This window comes from Suncus etruscus, chromosome X, assembly GCF_024139225.1.
Source record: "Suncus etruscus isolate mSunEtr1 chromosome X, mSunEtr1.pri.cur, whole genome shotgun sequence".
Lineage (NCBI taxonomy): Eukaryota > Metazoa > Chordata > Mammalia > Eulipotyphla > Soricidae > Suncus > Suncus etruscus.
This window is the reverse complement of record NC_064868.1, coordinates 105,554,304-105,579,640: the sequence shown is the minus strand read 5'-3', so window position 1 is coordinate 105,579,640 and position 25,337 is coordinate 105,554,304. Positions and strand designations below refer to the sequence as shown.

Below are 25,337 nucleotides of genomic sequence, written 5' to 3'. Positions count from 1 at the left end.
TAAAATGCATTTCCGCAGAATTGTGCAAAATATTAAAATTAGATAGAAATTTTTCTTTTTGCAGCAAGGCATAAAACAAAACAATGTGATACACAGAGATAAAACACAATTTAAGTAGTAGACAATGACCGATGCAAATAGTCAAAAGATTAGCCTAGAAAAAAGGTTGATTTTTTTGGAGGTAACCCAGGTGCAGGAAGTTCTAAAAGCACCTTCTTCTTTGTTAGTCTTCAGCTGGTCTTGGGTCCTCCATCTTCTCCATCATCACCTTCTGAGTTAGGCTGCTGGGGTATCTTCAATAATCTGCTGCAGATTAGGGGTTCGAGGTTCTCTCAAAAGGTGCCTCTCATCGAGGAAAAATGGTAGACGGTGGCATTGGGGATGCTGCCCGGTGCCTTCAACTCTTCTTGTGGAATGCGTGCAGGAGAATCTCTAGGGAGCCTGGCACATACAGTCCAGAGTAAGAAATGCAGGCAGATAGACCAGAGCAACATGAAGCCATTCACAAAAGGAGCCGTATTCACCAGTGTTCCAGTGAAAGGCAGAACAAATTCAGTCCAGCTCGAGGGGGCTGTCATGGTGATAATCCATCAAAGGGTCAAGTCACAGCACTCACCATCGATGAGATCTTCTTCTTGGGTCCAGGATTCAAGTCAATCCAAGGTTCAAAGGTCAGTTGTCTTAATATAAATTAAAGAGTACTAGAATTGGTATGGGGATGGTGAGGCCTTTTTGGGCTCATCCCAACTCTCTCAGCCCCTATGGTCTGGCGGGTCTGAAGGTTGCAGGATGAGGGCGGAGAGATTCACAAAGCAGTCAGATGAAGTTCCAGTAGTCAGAGCCTTTTCCTAGCAGCTACTTCTCTACACCTTCTGGCTCTCTCAGCCTCTGGCTCCCTTTCAGCTGCTTTTTCCAGGCTGAATAACTGGCTTCCAGGCTGAATAACTCCCTTTGGTGATGCTGCTGCTGCTTCTTCAATGATGCTCAATTGCTAATGCTGAATCTGATGCTGAATCTCTGATGATGTGCCTCTCAAACACTTCTCTAACTCTCCTTCTTATCCCCTCTCTCTCCCCCATGCAGACTCCTCTACCCGCCCATTCCAGGTGTGGGCAGTTCTGATCATTCAGGTGGGATAAATAAGAAGTTGGGGGAGGGGATACCCCTGGGAATGTTGCACTGGTGAGGGGGTACTCTTTTTATGACTGAAACCCAAGTACAAACATATTTGTAATCAATGGTGCTTAAATAAAGATATTATAAAAGAATAAAACAGTGACTCAAGAACAAAAAGTCTATTTATTACTTAGCTTATTAAGTAGTATTTATTCTTAATACTTTGAATACGTATTATAGAGTTTATGTAGGTTTCTGTCATTTATTTTATGTGGTGATGAAAGTTTGTCATCAATTTTGAAATCAAATTCTAAATTAAGCTCAACAGGGAATTTGAATATAGATAATCTAATCATTAACAACCTTTAGTAGCTAATGTCCAATGTATTTGACAGGTTAGTATTTTAGAAAGCTTTTAGAATGGGAGGTAGAGAGCTTATAATTTGTATTAACAATAGATACCTTTCCTGTGCTGTTCACTCAAGTCCTGATATGTTATAAAAGCTTATTGATTTTCAGATAATCTCTGAAAATCAATCTCAGAATCAGCCTATTAGGGCTTTAAATGAATATTTGATGTGTTCAACATGTCCTGAAATAAGCTCAGTATTGTAAGAATAAAGTAGACTAACAAAATGATTTGAGATTCATTATAGAAGTATTATGAGTCACGTATTTAAGAAACATACACTAGGGGTAGGAAGATGACCCAAAGGATTAAAATTCATACTTTGGGAGCTGGAGTGATAGCACAGCAATAGGGTGTTTGCCTTGCACGCGGCCAACACAGAACAGACTCTGGTTTGATTCCCGCATTCCATATGGTCCCCCAAGCCTGCCAAGAGCAGTTTCTGAGCTCAGAGCCAGGAGTAACCGCTGAGCACTACCGGGTGTGATCCAAAAACAAAAACAAAAAAAGAAATCCACACTTTGCATGTAGGAAGCCCAAGTCTGATCACTGACACCATATGATCCCCCACTCCACCAGGGAGCTAGTTCAGGAGTTAGGTGCTCTCCTTGCATGCAACCAACTCCACTCTGATCCACAGAACTACAGGGTCTGCTAAGCAGCACTGGGCACAACACCCAAGCACAGAGCCAGGTGTAGTTTCTAGTATCATAGTTGTGGTCCGCCCCTTAAAAGGATATATATTACTAGATTAAAAAAGAAGGATCTTCTAGATTCAAGGGACATTATGAATAAAAGGGAGAAGGTGAAAGCAAAAAAAGAAAAATTGTTTCCCTGGGGTAAAGATTAACTGTTTGGGGCCAAAGTGATCCCAGCACCCTGGATGGTGACCCAAGCCACATGGAGTGATCCCTGAGCACTGAGCCAAAAGTAAGCCCCAAGCACTGCCTGCTGTAGCAATAAATAATAAATAAAAAGAAAAGGAGGGAATAAAAAATGACTGCTGTTTGGGACAAGAGAGGTAGTAGAGACTCTAGAAAAATCCTTGTACATTCCCAGGTGCATCATGGAGGCCTGAGCACCACCCTCCTTTCTCACATTGAACCTTTGACCCAGTTGGCTAAGACTCGAAGGAAGTAGTCCCAGAGCCCTGAGTATAGCTTGGGTGGTAAAAGATTAGCAGTGTTTTAAGCTGGTTTAGTAGGGCAGGGAATAAGAATCTCAAAACCAGTAAAGGAGATGATGCCGGAGTTAAAAAATTGAGTAGACATCTAGAGCCAGCCAAAGGCTTTCATAAATAGAGTATGAGGCTGTAACTTGGCACATTTGGAAAAATATTTTAGTGTTGCTTATAGATCACACTAATGAAGAGATCATGCTTGAGCGCACTAGATTTAGTTAAAGGTTTTGCTTGTGAGTACAGGGATAAAAATAAGTTGAGCCAGGGCGATAGCACAGCAGTAGGGCATTTGCCTTGCACGTGGCTGACCTAGGATGGATCTGAGTTCAATGCCCAGCATCATATGGTCCCCCGAGCCAGGAACAATTTCTGAGTGCATAGCCAGGAGTCACCAAGTGTGGCCCAAACCCGCCCCCAAAAAGGAAGGAAGGAAGGGAGGGAGGGGTGAAGGGAGGAAGGAAGGAAATTGAAACAAAAAGAAATTAATTGGAAATTAGCAGTGTGTCATGTCTGCTCAATCGTGTTACATTTCTCTGGTGCAAATGGCTCACAGGTGGGAAAAGTTTAAGAAGCCCCGCAATAAAGGGATTAGTGACTGGCCCTGCCTATGTACGAGTATACAAATAGTCACTGTCATTAAAAGTCCCCAAAGTCTGTCTTCAACACTCCTTTCCTAACATTTGCCATGCACCTCAGAAAACCAAGGAGTAAATTTTCCCTTGTTTTTACACCTAGTAATTTACACAGCCTTTGCTGTGCCTTTATTTCTGCCCAGTTCACTTATAATATCCTCTCTGTATCTTCAAAATGCCAGGACTTATCCTGTTGTTAAAAGTCTCTGTTGTTAAAAGTCCACTGACAGGGCCAGAGATCTTATACAGGGGTCAGACACTTGCTGTGCACACGGCCAACACCCACCACTGCATATCACCTCTGAGAACCATCAAGAGTAATCTCTGAGCACAGAAACAGGAGTAAGCAATGAGTATTGCCAATTGTGGCCCCAACCCTCCCCCCAATAAAAAATAAGTAAAAGCTCCAGAAGGATAGTACAAGGTTAAGGTGCTTGCCTTGCATTATGCCAACTTGGGTTCATTTTCTAGCACTGCATATGGACCCCTGAGCCCCACCATGAGTGATCCCTGGGCACAGAGCCAGGAATAAGTCCTGAGCAGAGTGGGTATGACCCTAAATCCAAAAATAAATAGATAAAAGATTCATGAACATCCCAGCTGTAAGTCATCACTCCTTCCTTTGAACCCCTATTTTGTTATTAGTTGTAGCCTTTTACTTATTAAGTCCTTATATTCATGAAAGATAACAATGTCAGACCCTAAATGCTAGGATTCCTAGAACTCCACTGTGAACCCACATCAGAGAGCATGTCTTTCTTTCTTTGTGTATTCTCATCTCATGCCCTTCCCACCAAAGGCATTTAACACAACATCTATAAGGGTCATTGGATACTACTCAAAGGAAAACGTCTTTGAGAGCCTAGTTTGGCAGGTTAATATATAATATAAAAAATCTGTGGACAGAGAACTAGTACAGTGAGCAAAGTTCTTGCTTTGCATGAAACCAACCTGGCTCCATTCCTGGCACACAATATGGTCCCCTGAATACCACCAGGAGTGATTCCTGAGTGCAGAGCAGGAGTACCCCTGAGCATTGCCATATAGATAAATATATACAGTATATAGATATAAATATATACTATCTGTACACTGTACACTTTGACTCATCATGTTATGTAGCATGTATTTATGGATGAGAAAAAAAGATCATTAGGTTTTCTATTTGTAGTCCTAGATTATGGGGAAAGGTTTTGCTCCAGAAATGTCTTCAAGGAGATATTTGGCACTCAGAATTATTTTCACATTAAAAAATAATTGTAGGTGCTGAAGTGAAAGTACAGCTGGTAAGGTACATGCCTTGCACATGGCTTGACCCAAGTTTAATCCCCAGCATCCCATATGATCTGCCAAGCGCCACCAGGAGTGATTCCTGAGTGCAGAGCCAAGAGTAGCCCTGAACACCACTGGTGTGGCCCCCAAACCAACCAACAAGTTAATTAAATAATTTTAATTATTCTTGTATAAGAAGTGCGTAGTTTATGAAACATGTGACTTGACTCCTGATTATTTTCATCTCATCTTATATGTGGTATTTTTACGTCCAGCTAAACCCACAGAGCCATGTTTAATCCATAATGTATCTAATAATTCTGAAACAGACCTACCCACTGTATTGAAAAGCCATTAAGGGACTTGTCAGGAAATACCTCCCCTGCTAGCCCCTGCCCCTGACACAGTTCTGACAGTCACATAAGGCTTCCTCCTTCTACTCTGGAGACTTGAGACACGCACTTGGTGATCTGTGGTAAGATTGTGACTGACGATCCCAGGCAGGTGTGAGGAGCTTTTGATGCCATCAGCTGGCATCCTCTGCCAGTACTTGCCCACCAGTCCTTGTATCTTGGATCATTTCCTTGTTGCTTTTGTAGAAGAGACCCAAGGCAAAGTCTAGTGACTTACTGGAGGTCTGTCTGAAATTAAGAAGAGAAGAATGAAGATGGTCAGGCCCAAAGTGGTCAGACCCCCAATACTTTTTCTTTTTCTACTTAAGTGCTTTGCCTTGTGATAGTTCCTGTCCGTTTCATTTTTTTTATTGTTTTTGGGCCACATCCGGTGACACTCAGGGTTTACTTCTGGCTATGAGTTCAGAAATAACTCCTGGCTTGGGGGACCATATAGGATGCCTGGGGATGAAACCAAGGTCCATCCTAGGATAGCACGTGCAAGGCAGATGCCCTACCACTTGCGCCACCGCTCTAGCCCCTGACCATTTCACTTTTCCCAACTAAATATATCCTCACACCTTTCTGACGCAGTGAAGTGCTCCATGTGCAGGAAGCAGACAGCATATGCTTTTGGAGTTGTCCTCAGGAGCACAGTGGTCACACTGGAGACCTGAGTCCTAATCTGGTTTCAGCTACCGAATAAGTGAAATGGTCCTCTTGGACCCTGAACCTTCCTCATCTGTAAATGGAAGTATCTGTACTGAATATGTGTGGAGATTAAATGGTACGATCTCTTGGTACAGGTCCTACCATGTGGTAGATGCTCCCTAAGTCTGACAGTAATTGTCACTATTATTGTTACTGAATTGTATGTTTGGGAGTTTTGTTCATTTGTTTGGGGGCCACACCCAGCAGTCTGGGATCTGTTCCTACTCAGTGCTTGGGGTTACTCCCGGCAGTGCTCAGAGGAGCATGAGGTGCCATAGATGGAACCCAGGCCTCCTGCATGCAAAGCATGTGCTCGACCCTTTGAACTCTGTCTGGCCCCTTTTATTGAATAGTAATCACAGCACAAGACAGACTGTCTAGATAGCACAAGACGCTTGCCTTGCATGCTATGGACGCAATGCGGGTTCAATCCTTGGTACCTATAGTATCACCCAAGCCCCACCAGGAGTGACCCCTTGAGCACAGAACCAGGAGAAAGCCTTAAGCACTGCCGAGTATGGCTCAGAAACAAAGCAATAACAGCACAAGAAACAGACAACTAAAGAGGTGCCTTCTCTTCTCTTCTCTTTCCCCTGTTATTCTTTTTTTTTCTCTCACACCTTATAGGAAGACACCGTAGGGGATAATGATGGATCCTCTGACCCACAGTGGTCTGAAAGGAAATTCCTTTTCATTCCAGAGGGACTTCCAAATGTGAGAACTCTAGGGCCCTTTGAGGTGGGGAGTGGGTGTGGAAGACAAAAGTTCTGTGGGCTGTGGCTTAGAAGCTAGGCAGGGTGAGAAGAGTAGCAGTGGATCTCCTCCACCAATGGCCACTGAGAGGCCCACCAAGCAAAATTGTCCACCGAAGGGGCATCAGAGTAAGATGAGACGCTGCCTCCCAGCAGCATTTGGAAAAGAGACACCAGTGGGCATTGGGCTGGCAGCCGCCAAAAGACACAAAAGTCTAGGAGTGCCCAGGCTTATTTCTTCAGTAATACCCTCGGTCCACTGCACAATTGCTAACACAGAGTGGAAAAGTAGCACCTGAGAATGTGTTCTATTTTCAGCCATCACAATTTATTTGCCGAACTTAAAGCCTATAGTGCTGCCTATCTAGCTAGTAAGCTAGTGAGTGCTAGGAATACTGATCTGTGTCTAATTCTGTGAATTAACCTTAATCATTTTTTTGTCAATGACTTTCTTTTCCTGCTCTGCTCTCAGGAAGAAGACAGCCTTCCAGAAAAGGTAATGTAACACATTGGTGGTTATGAGTGCCAGCCCGTGGAATTTGTCCCTAGACTTTCCCATATCTGAGCTAGAATGTGACCAAAGTCAGCCTATTGGTTATTACTGTCTGCTACACAGGAAAGATATTGACTGGCTCCAACAACTTAAAGACCCAATACATAAAAAGCAATGGTATTCAACTCTCCAAACTTGTGTCCCTCTATATTCAAGGGTATCTTAGGTACAAGAAAACATTCACTATAGTATCAGGAAACATTAATGAAAAGCAGTAGGACTACAGTTTGTTATCTGTATTTTTCAATGAAAAGAAAAATAGCTAAGGAGCCATCTGGAAGTATCTGAAAGTTCATGATGTGGAAGATGGTGCTACTTAGCTTCTTCCATTTTCCATGAGAATAAAAGAAGGACCATAAAATAAAAGAAGAACAGAAGATCTAGATTGCCTTTCATTTTGCCAATCTAGGCTCTATCCATGGTATCCTCAATGGTCTCCTGAGCACAGAGCCAGAAGTAAGAGCTGAGTACTGCCGAAGGTAGCCCCAAACAAATCCAAAAGAGATGAGTTTCTGCTGCATTGAGAATGATTTGCTTTATGCTAGAGTGATTAATAACTAAAAGAGATACATGCATGTTCGAGAAATATAGCACGGTGTGTGTAGACTCAGAGCTAGACAGGAGACTGTTTTTCTTCATTCTAACAGGTGGGGAAATTCTCTAAAGTATAAATGCATGAATACAAATGGAGATGCCCTCCAGCCCACTGAGCTGTCACTGAGAAATATTCTTAAAGTGCTTTCACATAGTCTCTCTCCCATAAGCTCTCCACTTAGTAGACTTTAAGGCAGTTTGGTGATGGTACAATATCCTGTTTGGGGTCTTTAGTTTCTAGTTTTAGCATAAAGGTTAAAAATTATGTCCATATCAGGAACCAATTTACCTTGTTGAAAGAGAGCAAAATGTGAGTACCTGGTCTCTCTTTAAAATTAAGGCTCAGGGGCCTGAGAGATGGCATGGAGGTAGGGTGTTTGCCTTTCATGCAGAAGGACGGTGGTTCAAATTCTGGCATCCCATATGGTCCCCCGAGCCTGCCAGGAGTGATTTTTGAGCATAGAGCCAGGAGTAACCCCTGAGTGCTGCTGGGTGTGACCCAAAAACCAAAAAAAAAAAATTAAGGCTCAGGGGATGGAACAATAGGTAGGGCATTTGCCATGTATGTGACTGGGTTCCATCCTGGCACCCCACATTGGCCCCAAGCACAGCCAGGAGTGATCCCTGAGCACTGAGCTGGGAGTAAGCTGTAAGCACCTCCAGGTGTGGCCCAAAAATGAAAGAGAGGGAGGGAGGTAGAAAGTAAAACAGAGAGACAGAGAGAAAGGAACAACAGAGAGAAAATAAATTCAGTTTCATCTTGCATGCAACTCACTTGGCTTTAATCCGTGGCTTCCCATATTATCCCCCAAGCAAGCTAGGAGTAAACCCTGAGTTGTAATCCAAAATCAAAACAAAGACATTTCAGATTTAAGATGATTTGTAGATTTTTTTCTTTTGCAGTGGAGGAGCACCCAGCACTGTTCAGGAGGGCCCAGGGGCTTTTTCTGGCCATTCTGCCAACCATGCCCTGGCTCACTGCTAGAACCGGGGATGTTGTGCTGTTTGGGACCATAGTGGTAGAGGCCCAAAAGGCCCACACTAGGAATAATTGGGGGGATACACTCAGTAAGTCTTGGGAGGCAAAGGAATGCTGGGGAACAAATCTACATCAGACACTATGTTTCCTTCCATGAGGCCTTTGGAGACAAAAGAAAATAAATTCATGCATGAATTTGAAAATGGATAATGGATGGCTGATGTAACCTACTGCCATTTTATTGGCCTTTTCTAAGCCTCTAAAGATTGAGAAGGCTCCTTTTCCAGGCCCCTTTGTTCATCACAAGCCATGTTCTTCTGTCTTTTAATTTGGGAAAGTGCCTTTTGTTGCCTTCATTCCTCAGTACAAGAAAATCAACAATTGGATGAATCAGCACTGAAAGATTTCTGTTAAACTTGGAGGCATCCACTAGAAGAATCTGATCATATGTTGTGCTTTGTCCAGCAAGTTAACAGTACACGATGGATAGTGTTTCAACTCTGATAGATGCATGCCTGGACTTAATATAGTCAGAAAGAAGCTGGTAGATGGGTCACTAGCGAAAATTCTGACAATTATAGGAAACATGATTATCAACTGAGAGAACCCCAAGTTAAGAAAAGGAATAAAACATGTAAGGAAAATCAGCTATTGAATAGTAATGAACTGCCTTCTCTTCTTATCCCCTTAAAACACTTAACGGCTTTAAAAACATACCATTGACCACCGTGAGAGCCCTTAACTCATTCTATGGCTACATGGTCTCAAAGTAATGAAATATTTCTTTTTATAATTTGGGGGAGGCTCCCAAACTATGCTCGGGGCAGGAGACCACTTCCAGGGATACTTGGTCATTGTAGCCAAATAATTCCATATTCAGGCCCAAAAATGTGATGGTGCTCTAACCTGGCTTGCTGAGGGCCACTGGGACCACATCTGCTGGTGCCTGAGGGGCCATGCGATGCCAAAGGCACAAACTCACATCTCTGCACAGACTTGGCATATACCCTGACCACTGAGCTATTTTCCCTGGCCCAGATGTTTCTTTTCTTTTAAAGCTACTGGCTAGAAGTTATAGCTTGATTTTACATGTTTTAAGATGATTATTTTTTAGGGAAAGTTGACATAGAGAATATTTGAGTTAAGCTGGAGACAGAGAAATGGGGAAGAGGCACAAAAATGTTCTCCATTCACAATTAGGGTTTTTTGTAACACTGCCTTCTAATTTCCTTTAACCTATTCTAGATATGATGTGATAATAGAATATAATATGTTTGTGCATGAGTATTGTCAAGGATTGAACTCAGGCCTCTCACAGAACTGTATCCCCAGCCCCAATATAATTTAGATTTGCCTAAATGTAAGATCATTGACTTAACTTCTCAGCCATTTTCAAATTCAAATTTACTTATCTAATTCAAATCACTTTTGGGTTTTTCTTTTATATGATTTCTGGAGAACTGAACAATAAGGAAGGAAGACAGCTTGAAAGAAGAATGATGCAGGGACTCAGACCCTAGACTTTGCCTAGTATGTTCAGCATTTGCTCAGCCATCTTCAGTGTGCTGTTTGAAGGTCTCTAGAGGCTTAGGCATTTCAGTACATTAACATTAGAACTTCCGTCAAGCTCACCTTCAGGGGGTTCATGAATGTAGGTCTGAGATGGACTATTATTCTCTTCTGTTTCAAAGAATGAAATTATCTAATTTAAATCAACAATGACAACTGTAGTAAATGTAGGATGAGACCCCAAAGAAGAATAGGTTAAAAATCCACAGAAACCAAAATGTTGGCACTAGTCTCAAGAAATCCTATGACAGCAACTGTAATGTAAGGCCCCATAAGTTCTTGGGTGCGTGTGTGGACTCTATCATGACTTTTTTCATGCGAGAGCTGGTTTTCAGTGGCATTCTAGAAAGAAGTTGTAACTCACAATGCTGCCACACAATAAATCCAGATGAAATGTTTGATGGTTGAGTGAGCCATCTAAAAAATGAGAGCCTTGAACCCTGGGGATCAGTTACAAGTGCCTTCTGTCGAGGAATGTCTGTCCCCAGTAAGAAAAAAAAATGCCCAACTCTCAGTGATGGAGTCTTTGTTAGATCCACAGTGGCTACATGAAGGAGATTATGTTACAAAGAGAAGTTTTTGATTCTCATTCCTCTTTGTGCATTAGAAGAAATCCCTTCTGCAGATGGGTCCCTTGGATGATGGTGCCAGCGAGAGACCCCTTCAGATTCCCAAGGAGATCTGGCTTCTGGTAGATCACTTATTCAAATATGCCTCTCGACAAGTAAGTGAACACGGGTTTGAAACTTTGGGAAGTGTGCAAGTCTGTCAGGAATTAAGAAAGGAAATAAGAATGTCCCATCAGTTGAGTGTTTTTAACTTCCCCAAGCTACCTGCATGCTGTAGCACTGTTTGGATGCCTGGGTAGATGGAAATATTCCTATTTACTGTGAGAGGTGAGGCACCTCAAATAAAAACCCATGACATAAACTTAAGCAAAACTGAAGCCAAAAATAATTAGGCAGGTTTGTATCCTGGCCAGACATGTTTTCTCCTGGACCAGTGCAGAAGGTCTATAATGTTTTAGCTGTCACATTGGCATTGCAGAGTTCATCATCCAAAACAAACATCAAGTTCATGTTTTTAGCTTGGTCCTCATCGCTCAAAATTGTTTCTAATAAGTTAGCCAGCCCCAACCCATTTCACCACACAAAAGAATTTCTTGGAGCAAAATTGAAAGATAATGTTTTCTTACCAACCAAAGAGGAATGCAACTTGAAATCAAGATTTAGTGCGGGAAATGCCATTTACTCCTACCTCAGCATCCCTTAGGATTCAACTGCAATGCTACTGATTGGACTCTACTTCTTAGCTAAAGGCTAGAAGTGGGAATGCCTCGTCTCTCGATCTGATCCTCTATTCCCCTACCATTTCAAGAATAGGCTAAAACCTTTGAGGAGAGTTTTCTGATTCAAAATAAAATTTCAAAGATTATTGAGATGCTAAAGGTGCCTTTCTGCGCCGCCATTCCTAATCATCAATATGCATTCATTCTGTCCTGCCTTTCGTGTCTGTCCACCCTGCCCTCTGTGCCCTGCTGCTCTTGGGAACCTGGGGTGATTGTCAGCCTGATTTCTTTGTTTTGTCTCATTTATTTTAACCCCTCGGTAGGAAGACCTCTTCCAGACCCCTGGACTGCAGGACGAGTTACAGCAGATCATTGACTGCCTGGATACCAGCATTCCCGAGAAAGTCCGTATCTTTTTTGAAAAAGGCTGAGGAAGCTGGATGAGGACTTGATCAAACTCTTCTCCCCAGCTAACATTTGATTTTCTGTGTTTCCATCTTTATTTTCTTCACCGCTGTCTTTTATTGTAGGGAACCCATTAACTACCAGTTGTGTTTCTCACTTCCTTTTGAAACCTTTCACGTCTTTCTATGTCATACTCTTACTAAAAGGTATTGGCAACAGTAATAACATTTTAAAAAATGTTATTGTTTTGGGGTCACGCCCAGTGATGTGCAGGGTTTATACGCCTGGGTCTTCTCCAGGAATTAACCCTGGCAGTGCTCAGGGTACTATATGAAATGCCAGGGATCAAATCCAGGTTGGCCACAGCCCTAGTAACAACTTTTTATAGGCATGGAACAAAGGACCCATCAGAATTGTGCTGCTTCATGCATGTGACACATAATTATCCTGTTATTAGAGCAGGGAGGAAGACAGCATTGACTTTCAAGGACTCAGTGCAAACTGTCATTCTGTAGGCCCTGTTCTCCTGACAGGGCCGAACCTCCCAAGAATTTCCCACTAGTTCTACCACAGTTCAGCTTCAGTGTCCCTGGACTAGTGAGATAGCAGACCCCAGTTAAGGCCTCTCTGAAAAAGAGGAAGGAAAATAGTCCTGGAGGGAGTTTGAAGACTGGAGCACACAGGGCTTCTGTGGGGCCTTTTCCCTGGAGTCCCTTTCCCTTGACTTTAGTTTCTCCAGCTGGTAGTAATCACTCCGTGGCTGAAGCGCTGCTCATCTTCTTGGAGGCCCTACCAGAGCCTGTTATCTGTTATGAGTTGTATCAGCGGTGCCTCGACTCTTCTCAGGATCCCCGCATCTGTCGACAGGTGGTGCTTATGTCTCTGAGGATGTGTTTGGGGGCAGGTTTTGTCATTGGGAGATTATCCACTTCACAAAGACAAATGTACCAGCTATGTCCGCATTCATTATCCATAACAGACACCAGCATGGAGACTTGGGACCCTTATATTTTAGGTTGTTTTATTTCCTATTAGACCTGCCACCCAGTTTCTGTTTATCGAAAACTTAAACTGGGTGAATATCTCCACTTCATGGTAAGGTTGGAAAAGTTAACTGTACTTGGGAATCTGAGATTATTAGGAAGGATTGGGAGAAACTTGGAGCTTTTTCTTTTTTTTTTAACTTGATTGGTTGGTTGGTTTCTGGGCCACACTTAGGGGTACTCAGGGGTTACTCCTGGCTTTACACTTAGAAATCGCCCCCTGGAAGGCTTGGGGACCATATGGGATGCTGGGAATCAAACCAGGTCCCTCCAAGATTGACTGCATTCAAGGCAAACACCCTACCGCTATACTATCTCTCTGGCCCCACCTTTTTTTCTTTTTTTTTTTTTCATTTTTCTCATATTTACTTTTAATCCTGAGATGCTTTGATGCATGAAGCGTTTGTAAGAATGCTTGTTGAGAGATGGGAATGAAAGGAACCTTTCTCAATATAGTTAAGGCATCTACCACAAGCCAGTGGCATATATCCTCAATGGAGAAAAAGAGCCTTCCCTCTAAAAGGCTGTCCTCTCTCACCACTCCTATTCAACATAGCACTGGAAGTACTTGCTGTAGCGATTAGGCAAGAAAAAGATACCAAGGGAATCCAGATAGGAAAGGAAGAAGTCAAGCTCTCGCTGTTTGCAGATGACATGATACTCTACTTAGAAAACCCTAAAGACTACCAAAAAGCTTCTAGAAACAATAGATTCATATAGCAAGGTGGCAGGCTACAAAATTAACACACAATAATCAATGGCCTTTCTATACATCAATAGTAATAAGGAAGAAATGGACATTAAGAAAACAACCCCATTCACAATAGTGCCACACAAACTCAAATATATTAGAATCAACTTGACTAAAAATATGAAGGACCTATACAAAGAAAACTATAAAACTCTGCTCCAAGAAATAAGAGAGGACATGCAGAAATGGAAACACATACCCTGCTCATGGATTGGCAGGATTAATATCATCAAAATGGCAATACTCCCCAAAGCATTGTACAGATTTAATGTGATTCCTCTAAAGATACTCGTGACATTCCTCAAAGAAGTGGATCAGGCACTTTTGAAATTCATTTGGAATAATAAACACCCTAGAATAGCTAAAGCAATCATTGGGAAAAGAATATGTGAGGAATTACTTTCCCCAACTTTAAACTTTACTACAAAGCAATAGTTATCAAAACAGCACGGTACTGGAATAAAGACAGGCCCTCAGATCAGTGGAATAGACATGAATACTCAGAGAATGTTCCCCAGACATACAATCACCTATTTTTGATAAAGGATCAAGAAATCCTAAATGGAGCAAAAAAGCCTCTTCAACAAGTGGTGTTGGCACAACTGGGTAGCCACTTGCAAAAAAAATCGAACTTAAACCCCAATTAACATCATGTACGAAGGTAAAATCCAAATGGATGAAAGACCCTGATATCAGATCCGAAACCATAAGATATATAGAACAACATGTAGGCAAAGCACTCCAGGAAATTGAGACTACAGGCATCTTCAAGGAGGAAACTGCACTCTCCAAGCAAGTGAAAGCAGAGATTAACAGATGGGAATATATTAAGCTGAAAAGCTTCTGCACCTCAAAGGAAATAGCACCCAGGATACAAGAGCCACCCACTGAGTGGGAGAAACTATTCACCCAGTACCCATCAGATAAGGGGCTAATCTCCAAAATATACAAGGCACTGACAGAATTTTACAAGAAAAAACCATCTAATCCCATCAAAAAATGGGGAGAAGAAATGGACAGACACTTTGACAAAGAAGAAATACAAATGGCCAAAAGACACATGAAAAAAAGCTCCACATCACTAATCATCAGGGAGATGCAAATCAAAACAACGATGAGGTACCACCTCACACCACAGAAATTGGCACACATCACAAAGAATGAGAACAAACAGTGTTGGCGGGGATGTGGAGAGAAAGGAACTCTTATCCACTGTTGTGGGAATGCCGTCTAGTTCAACCTTTATGGAAAGCGATATGGAGATTCCTCCAAAAACTGGAAATCGAGCTCCCATACGATCCAGCTATACCACTCCTAGGACTATACCCTAGGAACACAAAAATACAATACAAAAACCCCTTCCTTACACCTATATTCATTGCAGCACTATTTACCATAGCAAGACTCTGGAAACAACCAAGATGCCCTTCAACAGACGAATGGCTAAAGAAACTGTGGTACATATACACAATGGAATATTATGCAGCTGTCAGGAGAGATGAAGTCATGAAATTTTCCTATACATGGATGTACACGGAATCTATTATGCTGAGTGAAATAAGTCAGAGAGAGAGAGAAAAACGCAGAATGGTCTCACTCATCTATGGGTTTTAAGAAAAATGAAAGACATTCTTGCAATAATAATTTTCAGACACAAAAGAGAAAAGAGCTGGAAGTTCCAGCTCACCTCAGGAAGTTCACCACAAAGAGTGATGAGTTTAGTTAGAGAAATAACTACATTTTGAACTGTCCTAATAATGAGAATGTATGAGGGAAATAGAAAGCCTGTCTAGAGTACAGGTGGGGGTTGGGTGGGAAGAGGGAGATTTGGGACATTGGTGATGGGAATGTTGCACTGGTGATGGGTGGTGTTCTTTACATGACTGAAGCCCAAACAATCATGTACATAATCAAGGTGTTTAAATAAAATATAAAAAAGAATGCTTGCTGAGAATACATGTGAATCTAACTCAAGATTATAGGGAGGAGTTCCATCCATGATAAGTGACAGCAAAGAAAACTATACTCCTTGATGGATGCCAGGATTATCCATCTGGAGAAATGGAAAATGAGCATATTAACCCCAACCTGATTAGGAGGTTGTGTATATAGTTGAAAGTGGGTTGGCCACGTGGCCTTGCCATTGCGTGAACAGGTATGACCAAACCATTTCAGAGTTAACGTTTATTTGGTCACTGGGGCCGGAGAGATAGCATAGCGGTAGGGCATTTGCCTTGCAAGCAGCTGTTTCAGGATGGATGGTGATTTGAATCTCAGCATCCCGTATGGTCCCCCGTGTCTGCCAGGAGCCATATCTGAGTGCAGAGCCAGGAGTAACTCCTGAGAGCTGCTGAGTGTGACCCAAAACCGAATAAAATGTATTTAGTTAGGAGTAAAACATAAAGGCTTGTGACAGATGGTCACTGTATAGATGACCAACCTATACAGGTGGTCCAGTATAGGTTGGAGTCTAAACTAATATTATGGTAGCTTTTCTTACTCACTTTCATGTATTTTCACTACCAACTTTCCCCTTTAAAAAACCAGGTGATTTCCCAGCTTCCAAGATGCCATAGAAATGTTTTCCGTTATTTGATGGCATTCCTTCGAGAACTCTTAAAATTCTCCGAACATAACAATGTCAACGCTAACATGATTGGTAAGAATGCTTCCTATGAAAGAGGTAGGAGGTGTTGGGAGGGACAGTTTGTGTACACAGTTCCTTAACAAGCTCCTTCTTGACCAGACACATGGTTGCCACTTCCTGCCAGTCTCATCCTCTAGCCCCCAAAACCACTCCTCAGGCTTGACTTAGGATGTCTCTCACAAAGCGTTCTCTCCTTTTCTCTCTCCTAGCTACTCTTTTCACAAGTCTTCTCATGAGGCCTCCACCCAACCTTCTGGCAAGACAGACTCCAGGTGACCGCCAGCGTGCTATCCAGTTCCTTCTGGGTTTTCTGCTTGGAAGTGACGAAGACTAAGACTCTTCCCCTTCTACTCTCCAAGATTCTAGAGGCAGAAGACCTTTTGCACCAAGTATTTTACAGTAATCTGAAAAGCCGTTCCACAGAAAGGAGTCTCAAAACTGTTGGCATGCAAAAAGCTCCTGTTTCTAGTACAAAGCAAAGAGAGTTTCCTAACCCCACCTTTTCCGTATTCTACACAGCAAAATACCTTTAGACTTATATTGCCAAGCCAAAGTTACCGTATTTTGGTGTTTATGTGTTTTCTCTTTATAAAACAAAGAGATCTGTATTTACACTCCTTTACCTGGGGATGTGTTTGTTGCCCTCCTCTCCTGCCCAGCTGTCTGATTAATCCTTTGCACCCAAGGTCTAGATTCTGAGATGTTCCTGTTCTAGACCTACAAGCACTACTTATAGCTCAGACTGGTCCATATCCTTCACCTAACACACTTTTGCCTCCTCCCTCCCTGCACTACCCCTTTGCATTCCACCCCATTAGTTCCGATCATGCCAAAGGACGTCTGAATCAGGCTAGTGAGTCTTTGGGTGTCCTCAACAGTGTGACTTAACTGTCTACATGTGGTTGTTACAGGCGTTTGTGCATTACTACTAAATGGCCTCTGTATGCCTTTGGGTGGAACCATATCCTGTAAATATCCTCTGCTACCACCATTAGTAGCAGAGCTTTTGAGAGCTAGTGATCATGCCCCATTGAGAGAATCACAATCATAGTGGAATCACTTTGAGCATTTCAGGAGTTAGAAGAATCATGCTTGACAGGTCTTATTTCTCACCATCCCTTTCTGTTCCTATTCCAATTTGACATGATAGGTATCCCGGGTGTCTCTGGCACCAATCCCCCCACCTAGAAATCCATCTCAGGAGCAACACTTTACACTACAGTAAAAAACAAAGCCTGCGTCTGCAGTGGGCCTCTTGAGAGATGGTCCTTCTGGTAGTGAGGGAATTGAAGTCCCCTGAAGTGTCAGGGGGGGTAAATCCACTCTCCCTCAGCAGAGCTGACTCTAGGTACTTCAGCCAGCTTCCAGCAGCTCTGGCACCTTATTCGATGCTTTCTAAAAGATACTGGGCAATGGACCAACCAAGCATCTTTCCGTCCCTCCCCAACCTTCTTGCTCTGTGGTAGCCTTTTTGTAAATTTATATTGGTTGGAAAACTAGCCAACAATCACTGCACCAAAGCAGTTGACTTCCTCTTGGTTTTCTTTCATCAAAGCCAACCTGAGTCAACTCGCTCTTGCCTATTAATATTAGCTCCAAGGAGCTAACGTACAGACTCTCTGGCTGACCTTGAGCATTGACTCCCTACTCTTCTAGAGCATTTAAGGAGAGAGCCAGGGCCACATCACCACCAAATGGGTTCTCCAGTTCCATCTCCCCATCAGTTGAGTTCTTGGAGTTAGAAAGGATATATAATCCTGTAATAGATGATTCAGCTCTCCGCTGATGGGAAGTTACGGAATTCAGAGTCAAGTAACTGTTGCCAAATCGCTGCAGATCTGACAGATGAGGGGCGAGGTGTTGAATTAATTAGTTAACAGGTGACTTCGTCACCTCCAGTAATGATATCACCTCCACAGCAGACACAGGTTATCTTCGCCGTGGCAGAGTCCTAACTCGACGACAGGGAAGTTCGTCTCCTAGGCAACGTTTTGTAGTATATTGCCAGCCCTGGACCTTGAGATGTTCAAGGGGCTGGTAAGTGAGCTTTGTTCAACTTCCTAGCAATTTCTCCCAAAGTCAGATGTGCTGTGTTAATTTACTGCCAGAGTCATTTTTCCTAGCTCTGGTCCTGGGATGCATGCAGGTTGGAGGCTATCAGACAATCGCCCGGTAGAGGTGGGATAAGAAAGAGAACAGACATAATCTGTTTCCAGGCCCGGAGAGATAGCACAGCAGTGTTTGCCTTGCAAGCAGCCGATCCAGGACTTAAGGTGGTTGGTTCGAATCCCGGTGTCCCATATGGTCCCCTGTGCCTGCCAGGAGCTATTTCTGAGCACCGCTGGGTGTGGCCCAAAAACCAAAAAAAAAAAAAAAAAAAAGAAATCTGTTTCCAGCCTATGCCTCCTCCAGCACTCACCCACCAATTCCTAAGTAACTCTAATGTCTAGCCTCTCAAAGGTAAAGAGTTCTGCCTCAGTTGTTAAGAAAGGACCGAGCATTTGTTATTTTGGGGAAGAAATGGTTCAAACTCACGTGGTAAAGTTACATTAGTCTCCCTTTTACTGTTTTCTGACTCTTATTCTGTAATTGTTACATTTCTCCAAAATGTCTTGGTCACTAAGCAAAGCTGCTAGTGGAATCCCGTATTCCGTGTTATCTTTTTTATTATAATTTATTGTAATTTTTCTGAATAAATATGTTGTGTGAAAAACCAGAGCCTGCTTTCAGTGGGGAAGAATCAAAGACGGGAGGTTTGTGTCACTGGGCCCCACTTGATGGCTGGAGTCCACACAGCTCTGCCTATAAGTGTCATTTCCTATCACAAATCACAGAAGAATTATTTATATATTTGGTCTGAGAGATGAAAAGTCACATATTTCCAGAGACTAATTTTAAAAAGTCATATGCTTTCAGAGGCAAGCCAAAGATTCTTATTTTAACCTTTGAGGATTCAGGTAACCAAGTAACTGGTAGGGAAAAGGATATTGATTTATTTTAAAGTTGAGGCAGTGTTGGCTTACCACACTGTAATATGTTTTTGGAGCACAGGGTCATCCTCTAGATTTATGTTACCACACCATGCCCCGGAGATGTTAATTTTTTCATCCAATATTATCGATGAACCAGTGGTTTATCGTACTGTATACTTTCAGGAGTAAGCTTCTGATCTCACTCAGTGGATATGCTTTGCCCACTCACTCACCACCCAAATTTGAGTGCACAAAAGAAAGAGGCCTAAATCTAAAGCTACACACTACCATAAGGGGATCTTGACTGTTAGAGGGAGAATAATTAAAGCTGATCAAATTCAAGTCCATTGTTGCAATGGAGAAAGAAAGACTCACAGGAGGATAAGAGGTACTTAGATCACTTTAGTAAGTGGGCTAAGGAGATAATACAGCAGATATGGCACTTACATTGCATATAACTGGCTCAGATTTAATCTTCAGCATGCCCTGAGCATCACCAGCATGCCCTGAGCATCACCAAAAATGAACCCTGAGCACAGAGTCAAGAGTTAGTTCTAAGAACTGCCAGGTGTGACCCAAAACAGAAACAAAAACAAAAAATAGATAACTGGTCAGGATCTAGAAAAATAGTGCAATGGGTAGGGTGCTTGCCTTGTACAAGAGTGACCCAGATTTGATCCTTAGCACTCCATGTGGTCCTCAAAGTACTGCCAGGAGTCATACCTAAGAGTAGAGCTAGGAGGAAGCTCTGAAGACTTGTGGCCCAAAAAGAAAGAGAAAAAAGGTTCCCTTTAATCAACAACATTATATACCATTAGTGGCAAAAAGATCTTAAGCTTTGAAGTTAAATTAGTTCTTTTGTCCAACTTACAAAATTATGGAACTATACATCATAACTATTAACTTTCAGATAAACTTTCAGACTATAGAATCAAAGGAAGAAATAATGAATACCAACTGTTAACATTCTGCAGTGTTTGCCTCATGTCAGAGGTTTGGTTTTCAGTGTTGGATCAGTCACTTTCCCATCCATGAGACCTTGAATTAGCAAACTTCCAGTTTCCTGACCTAGATAATGAAATGGCCAGGGTGCTGAATTTACATAATTCAATTGCATAAACTTCCTCACTTTTCTGGAGGAAAAAATTCTTCAGTGGCTTCCAAAGTGCATTTAAAATCAAATGCAACAGGAACCATAGAGATAGTACAGAGGGAACGTACTTCCCTTGCAATAGGCCAACGTGAGTTTCATCCCCAATATCTCATGGTCAACTGAGCACTACCAGGAGTGATTCCTAAGCACAGAGCCCTGAGCACTGTGGGCTATGACCCCTCAAGAAAAAAGAAAAGAAAATGTAAAATGCAACAGACAAAAACAAAACCTTAAATACTAATATAACTAAGGTTACCAGGAGGGTGGGCATGGTGGGAGTAAAGGATACAGAGACTTTGAGAATTGTGGTAAAGGGTTATTGGTCTTTTGGTGGTTGGCATGATCATGATGCAACATTTGAAGAGATGTGAATCAATAATCCTTACAAATATACAGTATAGTAAACCAACATTACTGCATTAAAATCAAGATATGATGTTCAAAGTTAGAAGAAAATCCAAAGTTTCCCCTGGCCTCCTTGGTACTGCAATATTAGTTGAGAACAAAAATGAGTAGCAAGCATAGTGTTTGGAATACGCTAGGTGCTACATGGCAGATCCATGGTCAGTGTGGTTTGAATGAACATCATTTTTTAAAATGTCTGGCTAATGTCAAATAAAATGTTCAAGGACCTGGTTTTATTAAACATAGTTATAAACAATCATACATAGTTTGGGAGTCTGTTTTGGTTTGGGAGTACTAGGCGCTTACTCCTGGCTCTGTGCTCCAGGGTCACTCCTGGAAGTGCTCAGGAAACTATATTTGAAGGCAGGGATTGAACATGGTACCTTGTACATGGTAAGTACCTTAACTTCTGTACTATCTCTCTGGATTTGTACATAGTCATTTCTATAAACCTATTGAGTATTTGAGTGAGGGCTTGCCCTATAGCTTCTTATCCTGTGACATGGAGTCTTCCGCTCTACCTAAGACCTTCAGGTTCTCATATGATGCAACCACCTTGTCAGCTCAATAAACTTGGGCCCCATGCTCAGCAAACTCCCATACTTCTGTATTTTGGGGTTTTGCCACATTATCTTTTGGCAAGTGCAGGTAAGGTATAAAGAATAAATAACAAGCTCCATCACCAAACTCTTACTCTAGGCTGCTGTTGGACCTCTGGAGTTACTCATAACACTCGTCCAACTGCCCAACTACTTTAATTTGGGAGGGTGTGGGGGAATATTTGGCAGTGTTTAGGGACCACACTTGGCTGGGTTTAGAGAGGTCCACATGTTGTATTGAGACTCAGACTAGTGTCACAGCTGCTTTCAAGGCAATTGCCTTACCTTCTGTACTATCTTTTGATCCCAAGCTTCCTTGAAATTTTTCTAGTTCATACTTGCCTCTACCCTGAGTACATGATTCTTAGCGATTGGATTCCTGGTGAAAAAAAGCCCAGCTTTCATTCTGACCTTTGCTCTAGTTCTGCCCTCATGGAGTCTCACCCAGCCAATGCTGCCTTCTTTGCTCTGCCCTATGGTTGTGACTGCCCTTCACTTCTCTGTCTTCTGTTTAGACCAGTGGTGTCAACCACCCATCTATGGTCACAGTATTTAAAAACCACTAATTTTACCTAGCTTCTTAAACTGTGGGTGATAGCCCCATATTTTAGCTGAATATGGGGGGGGGAGTTGAAAGCTTTTTCCAAATGTCCAAGGTTTCTGAGAACACCTGACCAAAAATTCGTTCAAATTCAGCAACATGAATTCCAGATGTTTCTGCAGAAGTTGTCTGTGTTACAATCCTCGGGCAAAAAGGATTTACTAGTGGGAAAACTTTCAAGAAGCCCAGATTTAGACAAGTGGATACTTAAAACTGATCTGTCCACATGGCCAACATGGGTTTGACTCCCGGAACCCCATATCATGTCCTGAACTCTACCAAGAGTTATCCTTAAGCAAAGAGCCAGTCCTGAGCACAGCTTGGGTGTCTCACACACACTTAAACACACAATAAAAACCACAATAATAACAATAAAGTAAACAGATTCATGCCTAAACTCCACCTTAGCTAGCTGACTAGCTGATTATATTTTTGTGAGTGCAGAAAATATTTAATGATGCAGAAATATTTCTAAAACTTTCTAGGATGTGGAACAGAGAGAAAATAAAGGAAGTAAGGCTTCGACATGGACAACCCCTGCTTGAATTCTCAGACATCATATATGGTTCCTTGAACCCTGGGATAAAAAAAAAACACCTAGATTATCACGTTTTTTTGTTTGTTTGTTTTTTGTTTTTTGGGACACACCGGGCGATGCTCAGGGGTTACTCCTGGCTCTGCTCAGAAATCACTCCTGGCAGGCACGGGGACCATATGGGATGCTGGGATTCGAACCACCATTGGTCCTGAGTCAGTGCTTGCAAGGCAAACACGCTACCGCTGTGCTATGTCTCCAGCCCCAGACTATCACTTCTTAGAGTGAATTGTTCCTCAGAAACTTGGCAGACTCAACCTCTGTCCAAAGGTCTGGGGTAAGGCCCATGAGTTTACCTTGCTAAGTTTCCAGTTCAGGCATGGTCTGTTGAGTTGAGGGTCACATACAGAGTCAGTAACTCAGCTATTGATTCCCTCCACTCAGTTTTGTCATTCCCTGCCTCCAAGTTGTCCTCTATCATCCATGTCCAATGTTATTTTTGTAGCACACCCAGTTCTTCCAACTCTGCCATCTGTAAAACACCTAGTTCTCTCCTGGGGTCTCAGTCTGGGAGCTTGGCAGCTCAAAGGAAGAAACAAGTCATGGAGAGGTTGATACACTTTAATTAGCTGCCCTTACATTATACCTGCTCTTGTATGACTGCTCATACATTACATATGTTCTCTTGTAACCAAGCAACACGTCTTCGTGTTCTTATTGAAAGCAAAACAAAGCCAGCATAGTACCCAAGGACATTCTCTCTCCCAGCTCCTAGATATGCAAGTAGACAGAAAAGCAGTTGCCCAAAGACCCATCCCCTCTTCAAGTGCACAATCAGGCACGGAAACACACTAAGCCAAAGGCCAGGTGTACTGGGGAGATGCCAAACATGTTTCCCATATGTTATCATTGGTGATTGCACTTGTTTTAGAGATCCTGAGATGTTGGCAGCTACTCTCAGTCATCCACTTAGTCTGACTTCTGAGTGCCACTAGGTGTGTCTGAGAAAGTGGAAGGAAGGAAGGAAGGAAGGAAGGAAGGAAGGAAGGAAGGAAGGAAGGAAGGAAGGAAGGAAGGAAGGAAGGAAGGAAGGAAGGAAGGAAGGAAGGAAGGAAGGAAGGAAGGAAGGAAGGAAGGAAGGAAGGAAGGAAGGAAGGGAGAGAGGAGGGAGGGAGGGAGTAAAACTTTATTTACAAGCACTGTAGACTGTCTCTGCCTCCGTGATATGCCTAACCTTCAACCACACTCCATCCATATTTTCTCTAATTATTAGAGTATTAGAGTCTAATACCTTCCTGGGCTTTCTAACTTAGCTCTCTAGGTGAATGACTGTCCCTAGACCTACGATATACCATTTATTCTATGTTTCTCCATTCATCCCTTGCTGTCCCTTCATTGACCTCCACCTTGGGGAATTGGGAAGCAGGAAACTGTAGTGATTCATCACATACACTCCAATAGTCAGACATGGTCAGACTAAGTACAAATTCCACCTCTGTCATTTTCTAAATGTCTGACTTTAAAACTGAACTCCACCTCTTAGTTTCAGCAGATCAAAAGCAGAAATCATAATAATAATGCTCCGACTTGCCTTGGCAGGACATAGACTAAAATTGCAATAACAGAGATTGACATCACCCCTGCACAAGGATGACATTTCAGATTCATGAAGCGTTCTATAATGGTTTTGTGGTTGCACCCAAAAGTGCTCAGGGATTACTCCTGGTATTGTCCTCAGAGGTCTTTCCTGTCAAAGCAGTTGTGGTTCCCAAATAACAACAAAAAAGAGGGATGGCAGCTGCTTTATATTCAACCTGCAATCAGAAACCATTAACTCAGGAGGAAGTTGGGAGATATCTGACAATTTGATCTCTCTCTATTTCTTCCTGTGTGCTCCCTCTCCTAACTATAATAATAGTGCTGATAACTAAAATTAGAGATATCAATTTTCCCAGTTGCTGTACTAATGTGTCATCACCTTTTGCCTTGATAATCACTTTGACTCCTCAATGTCGCCTTTTTCATTTGTTTATTTTTTGGGGTCACATCCAGCTGTGCTCAAGGGTTACTCCTGGCTCTGCACTCAGAAATTGCTCCTGGCTCGGGGAACCATATGGGATGCTGGGGATCAAACCCACATCCATTCTGGGTCAGCCACGTGCAAGGCCCTAGCGCTTTGCTACCACCCCTCAATCTCACTTTTATAACATCAAACACAGCTCTGAGAGATGACATAAAATGACAGTTAGCTACTGAAAGACCAGAATATGACCACAGGCCAAAGTTTGTGTTCTTCAACACAGAAAGGGAGGAAAGGAAGTAGGAGAGAAAGGAGAAATGAAGGAGAAAAGGAAGGAAAAAGGAGGGAGAGAAGGAGGTAAGACAATGAGAAGTGAAAGAACCATATCAAAGCTAGGTGTTGAAGAGATTGTGCTGGCAATGCTGTGTAAGACAGAATGAAATAAAGAAAAGTTGAAAGCTGAGAAACTAGTTAGAAATGGAGTGACCAGAGCTCTAGTACATCGGGTAGGGCACTTGCTTTACACTTGCTTTACATGAGCCCAATCCAGCCTCGATTCCCTTAGCACCACCAGGAGTGTTTTCTGAGCTCAGAGATAGAAGACGTAACCCCTAAGCATCACCGGGTATGACCACAAAACTTTAACCCCCCCAAAATAGATTTAAATAGATACCCCAAATGTGAGAAAAATAGGGTTTGAATTGGGTAGTGGCATATGGAAAGTGGACTGTAAAAAAAAGATTCACATGGGAGAAGTTT

The 25,337-nt window shown here is 42.4% G+C and overlaps 1 protein-coding gene and 1 non-coding gene across 2 annotated transcripts in view; both read left to right on the top strand.

The window, feature by feature from the left end:
• Positions 1-18,180, top strand: part of OCRL (OCRL inositol polyphosphate-5-phosphatase) — an 81,267-nt gene extending 63,087 nt beyond the window's left edge. The window contains exons 19-26 of the mRNA XM_049766656.1: positions 4,137-4,211; positions 6,340-6,426; positions 6,937-6,960; positions 10,767-10,883; positions 11,771-11,855; positions 12,592-12,719; positions 16,194-16,305; positions 16,503-18,180. Of these exons, the coding sequence (XP_049622613.1) occupies positions 4,137-4,211; positions 6,340-6,426; positions 6,937-6,960; positions 10,767-10,883; positions 11,771-11,855; positions 12,592-12,719; positions 16,194-16,305; positions 16,503-16,627 (753 nt within the window). The 3' untranslated portion in view covers positions 16,628-18,180. The remainder of the gene's footprint in view (positions 1-4,136; positions 4,212-6,339; positions 6,427-6,936; positions 6,961-10,766; positions 10,884-11,770; positions 11,856-12,591; positions 12,720-16,193; positions 16,306-16,502) is intronic.
• A 5,962-nt stretch (positions 18,181-24,142) lies between these two features.
• On the top strand, positions 24,143-24,244 carry LOC125999615 (U6 spliceosomal RNA). Its single transcript, XR_007492131.1, has one exon. It is a non-coding gene; the product is annotated as a U6 spliceosomal RNA (small nuclear RNA).
• Positions 24,245-25,337: the final 1,093 nt, after the last annotated feature.